General features: G+C 36.9%; 1 protein-coding gene across 1 annotated transcript; it reads left to right on the top strand.

The window, feature by feature from the left end:
* Positions 1–664: 664 nt before the first annotated feature.
* LOC149206915 (inosine-5'-monophosphate dehydrogenase-like) lies at positions 665–3,238 on the top strand. Its single transcript, XM_089397839.1, has 4 exons — positions 665–710; positions 849–908; positions 1,011–1,192; positions 1,241–3,238. The coding sequence occupies exons 1-4, from the start codon at positions 665–667 to the stop codon at positions 3,236–3,238; spliced, it is 2,286 nt and encodes a 761-aa protein (XP_089253965.1).
* Positions 3,239–14,544: the final 11,306 nt, after the last annotated feature.

Raw genomic sequence — 14,544 nt, 5'->3', positions numbered from 1 at the left:
TTTTTTTTTCAAGATGAATTCTCAGATGGCAGATTATTTAAATGAAAGCAGCGAATTGGATGGTTCCAATTACATAAATTGGAAATTTAAGCTTCAGACTTTGCTTGAAGGTCAGAATACCTACAGCATTGTCATCGGTGATGAAGGTAAGCCAACTGTTGCAAATGGTGGAACGAATGCAACAACTCAAGAATGGGAGAAAAGGGAGCTGAAGGCAAAGGTCCTACTAAAATTGTCAGTTAAAGATTGCATCATCCCTCATATTCGGGATTGCAAGACAGTGAATGAGATTTGGACAACTCTCAAAGACATGTATGAAATCAAGAACACCAGCCGAACCTTGTTCCTCAGGAAGAAAATCCTCTCAATCAAGATGGAGGAGAATGAGTCTGTTTCGTCATTCTTATCTCGGATAAACGAAGTTAAAGATAAACTATCTGATATCGGTCAAACCGTGGCAAATGATGATCTCATGACAATCACCATGAACGGTATGACAGATGACTATCAGATGTTTATAACTGGATTGAATGCAAGGGAAAAGCCTCCAAGTTTTGAAGAGCTTACTGGAATTTTGCTACATGAAGAGGAAAGGAGGTCGTCTCTCAAGCCTTAAGATCCAAATCTTGCATTGATAACAAAGTTCAAGGCAAAAGGGAGAGCGATGGCTGATCAGAGGAGGGGCAACACATCAGAAATGACACCACAAGGTATGACCTTGTATAGAAATGACTCTGCTCCTGAATGTTTTTATTGTGGTAAGATAGGCCATATTGCTAAATTTTGTCGCAAGAAGAAGGCAAATCAAGAGAGGTACAATCAGAAAAGGCATGCAGGTCATTTGGCAGATGCAGATGCAGATACAGACCCAGATGAGAATCTGGATGTTAGACTATTTATGGCCGAGGGTGACACTGCTATTGAGGAGGATGAATCAGATATTTAGATCGTGGATTCTGGAGCCTCCTCGCATATGTCAGGTAAAAAGCAATGGTTCAGAAATTTTAAAGAATCCAACACTGGAGTAAAAGTCTATCTTGGAGATAATAGTGTGTACGAGATCAAGGGACATGGAGATGTCCTTGTTACTCTGCCTGATGGTAAGATTAGGAATATATCTGATGTGTGGTATGTTCCTGGCATTAAGAAGAACGTGATTTCTGTGTCCAAGATTACAGATCAGGACCTCAAGGTAGAATTTTTTAAATCTTATTGCATTATTAAAGATTTGTTGGATCAGATGAAGCCCATTGCTACAGGTATTCGCATAGGAGGACTCTACAAGTTGGATGTGAAAAGTACGCCTCAGCAAGCCTTGATGACGTCAAATAAGTCTGCTGAAAGGAGCCGGGACAGCAGGTATCCATCATCAATGGTACCTGCTGAGAAGGTAATTGGAGCGCTTCACACCCGAATGCTTCCGTTTCAATTGCTATCCCAGCCCCTAAACCTGAAGAAAATGAAGATCGACTCCGACACCAACCACAACAGCGAAATTCACGATGAGAGCCTGGATATTCTTCCCACGGTGGTTCCCAATTCGGCATCGGTTTTGGCCCCGTCGAGTCTAGAGATGAAGAACCAGACGATGCTTTCCCGTCACCTATCGTCTCCCATGGACACTGTTACAGAATCTTCAATGGCAGCGGCCATGGCTGCCCTGGGAGGAATAGGTTTTATTCATTACAACAATCTCCCACATGAGCAGGCTGATCTCGTGAAAAAGGCCAAAAGCCAACGAATTGGGTTTGTTCGTGATCCGTTTTGTTTGTTGCCAACTGACAGTATTCATAAAATTGATGCCCTAAAGGAGAGGCATGGCTTTTTGTGTGCATTAGTTACAGAATCAAGGACCATTGGATCTAAGCTTTTAGGGATAGTTACAAACAGGGACTTGGATTTTGTTGCAGATAGGTATACTCAAGTTAGTGAAGTCATGACCTGGGATATTATCACAGCCCCTGCAGGCTGCAGTTTGGAAGAGGCTACAAAAATTCTGATTGATAATAAGGTCAAGTATCTTCCTCTGGTTTCAGAGAATGATGAGTCTGTTATGGAACTTTTATTTAGAGATGATGTGAAGAGAATCAAACAGAGTCCTCCTCTTGGTAGTCCATCTCTTGGACATGATGGCAAGATACTTGTTGGAGCAGCAATTGCGACTAGAGAAAGTGATAAAGAGAGTCTTCGGCTTCTCATCGATGCCGGTGTGAACATAGTTATTCTTGATAGCTCACAGGGAGATTCCATATACCAGAGAGATATGCTGGGCTATACTAAGAGAGCTTATCCTCACTTGGATGTGATTGCGGGCAATGTAGTGACTTCCAATCAGGCCAGGAATTTGATAAGTGCAGGGGCAGATGCCCTTAGAGTTGGAATGGGATCGGGCTCGATATGCACTACACAGGAAGTATGTGCTGTTGGAAGGGGACAGGCAACAGTAGTCTACAAAGTTTCATCTGTCGCAAGAGAAAGTGGTGTACCTATCATTGCTGATGGTGGAATTTCAAATTCAAGGCACATTGTTAAAGCCTTGGCGTTGGGAGCATCTACTATCATGATGGGAAGCTTTCTTGCAGGCACAGAGGAGTCTCCTGGTGATTACTTTGTTCAGGATGGGCAACGCCTTAAAAAGTACAGAGGGATGGGTTCTCTTGAAGCCATGGCAAAAGGAAGTGATACAAGATATCTGGGTGATAAATCTAAGCTGAAAATTGCTCAAGGGGTTTCAGGGGAGATGGCTGATAAAGGTTTTGTTTTGAGAATGATTCCTTATGTGATGCATGCAGTCAAACAAGGCTTCCAAGATCTTGGAGTGTCATCTCTGCAGGATGCTCACAACAATTGCAAATCGGAAGCGAGGACAAATTTTGCTGATGCACTTAGATCGGTGGGTGCTCAAGCTGAAGTAAGACTATATGAAGGAAAGACACACGCATCTGATGAAAGCATAGATCTTTCCAAGTGGGTACAATCTATTGTGAGGGAAGAATGGACAGCCGAGGTATTTGATCTAGAACTCATGAGGTACAAGAACATCGAGGAGGAAATGGTGGGCATGCCTCAAATCGCAATGGTCTGTGTGTCTGTGCCCTCTGAGCAACGCCCGAAGATGAGTCATGTTGTGAAGATGATTGAAGAAATAAGAGGAGAACAATCGCCTATGCATGAATCCTTCGATTCGCTATCTCAATCTCCTTCGGTGTCCAAGGAAACAGGAACCACAATTCACTAAGCCACTAGGAAGACTGAAGTTTGATTTGTTTAGGGACATTTTAGGTGTGTTTAAAAATCCCTTTCTCCATTAAGGGGGGATGTTAGAAATTAATGGAGAATAGGTTATGTAGTTATGATTTTCTCTTTATTTGACATTCAGTTCCTATTAATTAGGAATCTATTTTTGCTTATGTATCTATTTAATTCCTAATGATTAATGAATAAGGTGAGCGAATGCATTTGCGGGTGGGAGCTCCTGGTGATCTGCACCTGTGAGCTCCCGTGTGTTTGTCCAAACTTCTGTCTTCTGCATTTCTTATCAATAGGGACCTAACATGCCCCTCGCCTTAAGAAAAAGTGTTGTGCTCAACGCTTGAGTAGTTCTCGATGCTTCTGCATAAAATTCTCATCCTCCCATGTGGAATATTTAGAGAATAAGTTCTTCCACTTGATGAGATACTCCAAAATTGATCGATTTCGTAGCTGTCAAGTTCTTGTTTCTGTAACTGCTTCCGGTTCCAATATAATTTATCCTTCCTCGTCAAGTTCTGGAGATACTGTTTGAATTGGGAGCTTGTCGCCTATAACCTTCTTTAAGCATGAAACATGGAAAACTCGGTGCACTCGAGAAGTTGCAAGGAGCTCCAATTTGTATGCCATAGTACCAATATTTTGCAACACCTTGTACGGACCATAATACTTTGATGATAATTTATTATTCTTCTTAGCTTGCTTGAGTGACATTTGTTTATATGGTTATAGCTGTAGGAATACCCAATCACCTACATCAAAACTTCTTCCGTTGCGATGTTGATCTGCCTGTTGTTTCATTCTATGCTGCGCCAGCATGAGGTTATCCTTTAAGAGTTGGAGGACTTATTGTTGATGCTCAATGTGATGTTCCACTGCTTGAACCTTATAATTTTCTCTTAAATATGATGTGATGGATGGTGGCTGATATCCACAAAGTTCCATAAATGGGGTCATTTTTGTTGTTGTATGGAAGGAAGTGTTATACCACCATTCAGCCAGAGGAAACCATTTGACCCATTGTGTTTATCAGATACAAAGCAACGAAGATATCCTTCCAAACATTTATTTACTATATTAGTTTACCCATCAGATTGAGGATGATAAGATGAGATATGGGCTAACTGAGTACTGAGAAAAGAAAATAATTTTGTCCAAAAATTTCCAGTGAAAATGGGATCCCTGTCACTTACAATAATCTTTGGGTTTCCATGTAGCTTTTAAATTATTTCCATAAATGCAGTAGACATTGTACTGGCTTTAAATGGATGTGATAATGCATAAAAGTGTGCATACATGGTAAGTCTGTCAACTACCACCATGATGACACTCTTTCCCTCAGTCTTGGGTAAATCTGTGATAAAATCCATTGAAACCTCCTCCCAATGTTGCTTTGGAATGGATAAAAGTTGTAATAAACCCGGGGTCTTAATTATTTCAACTTTATTTTGTTGGCAAACCAAACATTCCACCACAAACATTTGAATATCCGATTTAAGGCCATCCCAAAAAAATTCCTTCTTAACCCTGTGGTATGTTTTTAAAAATCCTGAATGCCCTCCTAAGGGAGAAGTGTGCAATTCCATAAGAATATTTTGCTTGATTTGGGAATTCTTACAGAGGTATAAGCAATATTTGTACCATAACGAATCATTTTGCCAGCTAAATGTATCAGATGTACTAGAATCTTGTTGTAACTTTCGAATAAGTGCCCACACTTCTTCATCATTCTTCCATTCCTCCCTTGCTTCGTTTATCCAATCTAGTTGGATAACAAAAATGGCGCACAAAAAGGCTTCCACATCCTCATCCTTTCTTGGGAGTGCATCTGCCACCACATTTTTCTCTTCAGAGGATAATCTTTGTTCTAAAAAGTATTTAAGGCTATCATGATCCGGTTTTACCTTGAAGTGTCTTCCCATTAGGTAGGGTCGCCATTTCTTAAGTGCATGTAGTATTGCCAACATTTCCTTCTCATAAATAGCTTTGTGTAAAAACTTTCCCTTGATTGGATGACTTTCAAAAGAAATGGGTCTTTCATCTTGCATTAAAACAACACCAATTCAACTTCCTGAAGCATCACATTCCAGAATAAAAGTTTTTGTGAAGTCCGGTGTAGCTAAGACCGGTGCTTGGCACATTGCCTCTTTAAGATGTTCAAAGGCCTTTATTGCTTCTGGAGTCCATGAAAATGCATCTTTCTTCAACAATGTTGTTAGAGGTGCTGCTATTCTCCCATAATTCTTAACAAACTTGCGATAATACCCTGTCAACCCGAGAAATCCTCACAGATGCTTTATGGATGTGGGGATTTTCCATTCCTTAATGGCTTTAATTTTGCTAGGGTCTACTTTAACTCCATGAGATACAATATGACCCAGATATTCCACCTCTTGTACTCCAAAGAAACATTTGGATCTTATTGCATATAATTGTTTCTCCTCCAATAGTTGTAGCACCCTGTCAACATGTTCAACATGATCCTTCCAAGACTTGTTGTAGATTAGTATATCATCAAAAAATATTAACACAATTTTTCTAAGGAGGGTTTGAAAATGGAATTCATCAAACCTTGAAATGTAGAGGGTGCATTGGTAAGGCCAAAAGGCATGACCAAAAATTCATAATGACCCTCATGAGTTCTAAATGTTGTTTTCAAAATGTCTTCAGTCTTCATTCTGATTTGATGATATCTTGAACGAAGATCCAACTTGGTGAAGTAAATTGATCCATGCAATTCATCCAATAATGCATCAATGACAGGAATGGGAAACTTATCTTTAATAGTGAGCTTGTTGAGCTCCCTATAATCTGGACACATGCACCATGATCCATCCTTCTTGTGCACCAATACTACTGGAGCAGAGAAAGAACTTTGACTAGGTTGAATTATACCAGCCTCTAGCATTTCTGCAACCATACGTTCAATTTCATTCTTTTGGGCATAGGGACATCTGTACGGCCTGATGTTTGGAGGAACACTTCCTGGAATCAGATGAATAGAATGATCATGATCACGAATAGGTGGGAGACCTTTGGGAGTCTCAAATACCTTGGAATGATTGTCCAAGACATTTTGGAAATCTGGAGAAATAGATGATTTCAGTGTGGAAACATCTAGCGAACATAATTGTGCAATTACACCTCTTTGTTCCCTTTTCAAAAGCTTTGTCATACTGTTAGAGCTTATTATCTTTCACGGTTTCCCTACAATACCCCTTAATTCAACTTCCTTTCCTTCCGCATAAAATTTCATGAAACGTTCTCGAAAGTTAAAAGCTATTATACCCAAGGATTGTATCCATTGGACTCCTAGTACAACATCAGCGCCTCCCATTGGAATGGAAAGCATTGGACTAGTCAATACATATTCTCCTATGGATAGCTTGATATTATGGCACTTTGCAGAGCAATTTATTGTTCCTCCATTTGCAACGATCACTTGACACTCTGGTGTTGGATATAGGAAGCAATTCAATTCTTTTGCTACCTTACAATGAATAAAAGTGTGGGTACTTCCTGAATCAATCAACACTATTACCTTTTTCTTTTTGATTTTTCCTTCTATCTTGATGGTTTGAGGAGTGGTAATTCCAGCCAATGCATTACAAGATATGGTCAGATTCATTTCTTCTTTATGTAGGCTTTGTTCTTGGAGTATATCCTCTTCCTTTGACCTTTCTTGCTCCTTTTATTCTTCCTCTTCACAATCTATGTATAATAATTTATTCTTAGCACACTTATGACCTTTAGTGTATTTGCTATCACAACTGTAACAAAGCCCTCTTGCTCTTTTTTATTCAAATTGTTGTGGTGTCAACCTTATAGGTTTTGGAAGACTAGGGCGAACAATACTTCCATCTTTATAGTTGTTAGTGGTATGCTTCCTGGTTGCCATAATTTTGCTTTCCATTTTTCTTGCTAACCTGAATGCCCTCTCTAATGAATCAGGTTCCCAAAGGCGAACATCATATTGGATATTATCCTTTAAATTCCCTATGAACACATCAATCCTATGCTCCTCTGGAATATTTTTTACCCTTATGTTCAATTTTTGGAACTCCTAAATGTGCTCCATTATTGAACCCTTTTGTTTGAGACTTATCAATTGGCTAAAAAAGGTGCTGCTTTTTGTATCCTCATAATGCGCTGTCAATTCTTTCATAAAAATTGCCCAAGTGATAATTTGTTTATGAGAGAAAAGCCATTGATACCATACAAACTTATTTGGTTCCAAATATAAAGTTGCAATATGTACCTTTTGTGTTTTTTGCACATTATTGAGATCGAAAAATTTCTCCATCTGTAATATCCATGTTGCGGGATCCTTGCCATCAAACTTCCTCATATCGATTTTTGAATATGGTGGGTCTTTGATCCAACATTAGAGTCTATGAAATCATGATTAACATTTCTTTTGTTCGCATCATGAGTTTCCTTTACTACCTTTTCACCCTTAGTAAGTATTTCTTGTAAAAAAATTATCAAATCTGTCTTCAAATCTATCTTCAAATTGTCAATCTTAGCTTCCAAACCATTCATCTTAGCTTCCATGCCCTTTATCTTAGATTCCACGCCATCTATCTTAGCTTTTGTTAGCTTTTGTGATAGTGAAATTTGTTGCACTTGGTCTTGTAATTTTGATATATCATGTAGCATTTCTTCCTCTTCTTCATGAGTCATGCTAGAGCTTTCAGGTTACTTACTAGGTGATTGCATTTTCTTTCCTCGGGGCATTAGCTACCGATAATAATTCTCTACTATTCCCTTTGAATTCCTTCAAAATGATTTTTCAAACCAAGCTTAAGCAAAAATTAAAAAAAAAATTCCACACACCTTTTTTCACTTTGTAGGACCTCAATATTGCCTCTGATGTATCTCTGTAATTTCAGATCATCCAGTTCTGAAATTACGATCTATAGTAGTCCTCTATGTCCTCTTTCCAGTGCCACCAGTCTGATCCCAATTAGATTCTCCAAGGAGGAGTTATGCCAAATCTCCAACAGTGACCTGATTATAGACGAGTTCAGTAGAGAAAACTTGTACGATGTGCCACGTGTCCTTGTTTTAACCTTTGGCTCTGAAAAATATATACAAGAAACTAAAGTCCATTCTCTTTTTGTACCTTCTTATGAAATTTCAATCCGATGCTCAGAGAGAAAGTTATGATGATTTTCCCCAGGTCACCTATTTGGAATGTAATTCAGGAGTCTGCAAAAAGACCAACTTCCTCAGATCATATCTCCGCAAATATAGCATGAAAAGATTTGAAATTTAGACCTGAGCTTCACTGTGATCTCGTCTCAAATGGGTTTTTTTTTCTCGCTTCTGAAACATCACAGAAAAAAAGTTATAGTGAAAATGCCACGATGACCTATTTGGAGCAGTGAAACCCTAGAATCCAAAGCTCTGATACCAAATGTTATGAAACCAGCTCACAAAAAGATAGAAGAGATAGATCAATGCCTTAGAATTCAGCCTCTTCGAGGGGGCAACTTCCTTTACATTACGCAAATGAATGATTCTTTGATGATTCAAATGACAAAACCTCCTTTCTATATATAGGAGTCTAAGGAGTCACAATATAACCCAGCTGACCTAACAATAATAATATAAAGGCACAACAATATTAATAAGGGATACAACTACAACAGTAATGGGGTAATCACTAGTGTTATAGGGACCTAACAGATTATATCTATAAGGATATTAGGCACAAGCTACAACAACAGGGTACAGGTGATCAGGATGTGGACTATCATCTCACAGCAGGTGGTTTGGTTAGATTTATTAACACGATCTATGTGCTAAACAATGGTGAACTCAAGAATCTTATGTTAAGGTAATTTAATGTTAATCCATATTCAGGTCATCTGGGATATCATAAGACATTGACAACAGTGAAAAAATTCTACGACTGGCGAAATATGAAGAAGTAAGTGGAAAATTTTGTAGCTAGATGTTTGGATTATCAACAGGTAAAAGAAGAGTGTAGACATCCATATGGTCTACTACAGTTGATTCCGATTCTAGAATGCAAATGGGAGGTCATTTCCATGGATTTCATTAGAGGTTTACTGAGGACATATATAAAAAATGATTCTATTATGGTTATGGTTGACAAGTTTACCAAGGTAACACACTTCATTGCAGTGAATTCTACTTATTCATCTAGTGATGCAGCACAAGTCTTCGTTAAGAAGATAGTGATGTTGCATGGTGTTCCAAAGAAGATTATACGAGAATGAGATGCTAAGTTCACTTCCATGTATTGGAAGGAATTATTTTCAGGTTTGGGTACAAAGTTTCCCTTCAGTACAAATTATCATCCACAAATAGATGGACAGACAAAGAGGGTCAATAGGATTTGGAGGACATGTTGAGAATGTATGTTATGCATCAGCAGTGAAAGTGGAAAGAATAACTTCCAATGGTAGAGATTTATTACAACAATGGTTATCAGGAGTCACTAAGGACGATTCCATTTGAGGCACTATATGGGCATAGTCGTAATACTCCCATCAGTTGGAGTGATCTAGTGAATAGGGCGTTGACAAGACTAGATATGTTGGCAGAGATGGAATAGAAAACACAGGTTATCAAGAAGAATATATAGGCAACACAAGATATGAAGAAAAGTTATGTAGATCAGCATATGGAATTTAATGAGCTTTTGGTTGCATAACATGTGTACCTACGCATCAAGCCCAAGAAGAGATCCTTGAGAATTGGGTCATGTGCGAAGTCAACACCTCAGTATTGTGGACCTTTCGAGATCTTTGAGAGGATTCGACCAATTTCCTACAGACTTGCACTACCTACGACAATGAAAGTCCATGATGTTTTCAATGTTTAATTTCTTAAACATATTTGAAATTTTTTGACCATGTGATTTATTTGTTTGTATTGCAGGTGGAGCTAGAAGGAGAATTCTAGTTGGAACCTGAGAGCATATTGCAATGAAAGATTCTCATGCTCCCGAATCAAGCAATCAAGCAAATTAAAGTGTAGTGGAAGCACTTTGGGTCTGATGAATCTACATGGGAGATGAATTATCAAATGTGGGCTATGTATCCTTCATTATTTTCCTGTGAAGGAAAATGTGTTTTTGTATATGGACATATTTATGTATGTTTGTTATTGTAAATATTGCAACATGTTGTGTTATAAAGCTCCAATAAAAAGTATGGGTGTCATGTTGGTTTTGTTTTCAGCGAGCTGATCATTGTAAATAATACATTGAGCTAAGTTATAAATATCCATGGGTAATGTGTTTTTCTTTTTAGAGGTCTTGTTGGTTGCAGGTGTCATATAACACCAAGGATGATGTTGCCCTAAGGGGGAGGGATCTATAACAACCTAGGGTTAAAATTTCATGTAATAAAGTTAATAAAGGAAAAATAAGACTAAGGTCATGGACACATATTCCAAGCTGAATGTGGGGAAAAATATCCTAGTGGGTGTTCATTTGGCTTATTATGGCTAAGGGAAATTTGCAAAGGACGTGGAAAAGGATTTGGAAAGGTAAAGGGGGATTAATTGGCATTTTGTTTATGAAGTTATGGAAAATAGAAGAAAATGAATGTGAAAGGTCACAGGATGCATGTGCGGAAGAAATTGAAGGAAAATAGAGGAAAATGAAGAAAATACAGGCCTCATTAATAAAAAGGCTCCTGAGGATCAGTTCACATCTTTTGTGAATTTAACCTTTTGTCAGTTCAGTTTTGGAGCTCTCTCTCTCTATTCTCTCTCTCTAATACTCTTGCACACTTAGAGGATTCTTGGATCACTCTACCATTATAAAAAGGAAGGAAAAGGAAGTACAAGGAAGTAAAGGGAAGCAAATATCAAGCATGTAATATTTGGGTGAAGTGACTACAGCAGGATTACTTGCAGGTATCGAGTTGCATTTATAATTTCCCTGCTGGTTTTAACATGCATGGTACATGCATGTTTGTATTTGGTTTTCTTGTTGTCATTGGCATGGGATATGCCAGGTGTTACTGTTGTTTCATCCTTTCCTTTCCATTTCCTGATAGACATGGTGTGATGGGGTTTTTTTATTTAGTTTAGTTTTAGATTTCCAGATGGTTTTGGAACCGGGTGAGGTGGTCTCACGAAAATTCTCAAGGGCCTAGAAATACTTTGATTCGTAATGGAAAGATACCTGGTAAAGCCTCAAGGTATTCAAGAAGAAATTATGAGGTCTTTAAGCTCGTTTAAGGCCTAATGATCCCTTGACCAATTTTGGTGGGATTGTAAAAAATCCTAGTAGTGTATGTTCTTTGTTTGGGCCTAGGAATCCTTTGATTGGTAATGGCTAGATAAATAGTAAAACTTGGTTGTATAAATGAGAGTTTTGAGCATAGAAATCTCTTGACCGGTAATGGCAGGATATGTGGTAAAGCCTGAGGAATCCATGGTTGTTTTGTTGTGAGTCCCATATTGATTCTTGGAATATGGCACATGGGTGATTGGCTAAAAGAAAGATTTAGTTCAGCTTAATCTCTGGTCGGGTGGTACATGGAAGTCCCTGACTTGTTTGACTTTTGCATATGTTAATAAGAGTTATTTTCCCTTTTGTACTTCATGGGTATTTATACATATTATTATGTGACTTTGATGGTTGTTCTATCATTGTTATTATTCTTGTTATATTTTGGTTATATGGATGGTTTTATGAGAAACTTTAATTATGGATCTCATCATGTTTTCATTAGTAAATGAATGGTTAATGAATGCATGACCTATTAGATAACATTGCAGTTATTGAGAGAAGACATCAGACCTTCTTAACAATTCTCATATAAGTATGAGAGCCCTATGTTGAGATATGTAACTATGACTTGTAGATTACATGTTCATGATGTATTGGACGAAATGTCTGTCATTGTTAAGATGGGTCAAGTTATGTCCTTGATCAAGTTTTTAATTAAAATTTTCTATCTATAATTTACCATTTCTAATATTTTCATTAATTTTTGTGCAGAGATCTGGTTTCTAGCCATGAAAAAGTGACTCATATATCAGGGTTGTTGGCACAAAATAGAGTAATTTAGTCTATAGTCACTGGGAAGTAGGATTATGGGGGTAACTAGATGGTTCCAGTCACTGGATTTCTTGTCATGAGAGGTATTTGCAGTCTAGATTATTAATAAGTCAAGTTAACTCAGGGGTTTGGCACTCGATGTGGTTAGTTAAGTCCTGGGGGTTTTGTAGTCCTTGAGGGTAGTCAATGAATTTTTTGTTGGATGATTCCACCTACTTAATTTTACCTAGGAATTTGAGTCATATCATAGTATAACATCATCACATATTTACCCTAGTGGACTGGTTCACTTGGGTGGGTGTGGGAGGAGGGTGTTACATATGCAAGGTCGAGGAACAACCCATCAATCTTGAGACTTCCTTATCATCGTGAGGCCCAAGTTCCCCTCTAATCAAGTTATTTAGAATTTAGATTTCTATGCTCGTTTTCTAGGGATGTTTACACCCTAAGTCAATTGTTATTTTTAGTTTGCATAGTATATTCTCTTAGGCATTATAGCATAGCAATGTCGCTTTTTAGCTTGTAATTTATTATTGCATATCCCAACTATAGTGCAACAAATCCATTATTTACTCTATAGACATATCTTTCCATTTACATTTTAATTATGTTATTACAAACTCCATAATCTTTTATCCTTATTCTAATTTCCCAAGTGGTAAGTCATCAAGAAAGTTTAATAGATATAGTGTAATTATATGAAAATTAATGCAAAAATTAACCTAAAAAAATAAACCTTAAAATATTTTATATATATTCTAATTTATATTTAACTAATATAAAATAGTCTTATAAGTATGATATGTTTCTTAAACCTCATGTGTATGTGACAACACTATCTCTATTATTTATGCATATATATATATATATATATATATATATATATATATATATATATATAAATACTTGACCAAGTTTATAAATAATTATATTTATTCATATTTTTATATAATTTCCCTAGGATAAGTTTTAGTAAATTTGAATTCCACTTTTCTTCGAGGTGACATTTCCTTTTCTTTCAAACTAGTGATGGTTATTTTATGTATTAACATGTAATCCAACCTTTATTCGGAGTATGAAATTTCCTGTCCTTCCCTACTTTTAAAAGTGGTGGTTATTTTAGGTCTTGTAATCCAATTCATGTTCTGGGGTATGAAATTTTCTTTCCTCTTAGATTTTTAAAAGAGATGATTACTTTATCTATTAACATGTAATAGAAAATTACAATACATTATTCTTACAGTTCGGAATTGGTGCAGTTAATTTTAATTTTGGTTTTATAAAATATGGAAAGAGATTATATTTAAATTTGGAATGGTCAAAAATAAATTTTATTTATTAAATATAAATGGAAAAAATGAAAATTTTTAAATTTTTTTGAAAATTTGTGCTCAACGTATGCTTCTCGCAAAAGTTGTAGTAGATATTTTGAAGTAGGTATATTGTCTCCCAACAAATATTCTGTAATTTTCCTCCACCATCCTTTTAGAAATTATGGTGTATATTTCCAACTAATCATGAATTTTTAATCAAAATCATAAGACAAAAACCTACTCTACTACTTTGTGGAAGTTAATTCACAATTTAGAACAAAAATTTTAGACATGCAATAAGAAATAACATAATGCATACAATATTTTTCTTGGGGAAAGAAATATTCTAAAAATCCTAAATGCGCTTGCATTAATATAATGAATAGAGATGTATTACAATTGATTTTCTCAAGAAAAACAACCGCCAAGTGAATAACCTATCTCTTTACTCACTGAGAAGTTATGACCCATACTTATTCAAATTCTACCTCTGTTTGAGCCCATATTTGCTTGCGTAATTCCTTGAGAAATTAAGCCCCTAGTATTTAGGAATTTATAAAAAAATGGATTGCGCAATTCCCAACATTGATCATTGTTAGGATATTCCGACACATAGGACATAGTTAAGTATAACTTGGTCTAGTATAGAGTTAGGTAAAGTGTGCTTCTTTACTATGTACATTTTGTAACTTACAATCTGATGGTCACAATATGTAGTGATCCGACGGTTCATTCTCTCCTCGGTATTACCGATACTTGATCCACGGCTTAACACCCGATTGGTCCATGATCTCTATTTAAATAGGATGGAGGGTCATTTGTAGGTAAACCGTTCATGAGAGAAGCTTATGTAAATTTTCATTCTTTTATTAATAAATTCCCTGAAGTGGCCGCGTTGGCTCAAGTCGTGGACTGTTTCCCTCTTTGAGGGTT

The sequence above is a fragment of the Pinus tabuliformis genome, chromosome 1_2, assembly GCF_031772625.1.
Source record: "Pinus tabuliformis cultivar Carrire ecotype Pingquan chromosome 1_2, CPIR1, whole genome shotgun sequence".
Taxonomy (NCBI): Eukaryota; Viridiplantae; Streptophyta; class Pinopsida; order Pinales; family Pinaceae; genus Pinus; species Pinus tabuliformis.
The sequence above is the reverse complement of the archived record's forward strand: the minus strand, read 5'-3'. Positions and strand labels throughout refer to the sequence as shown.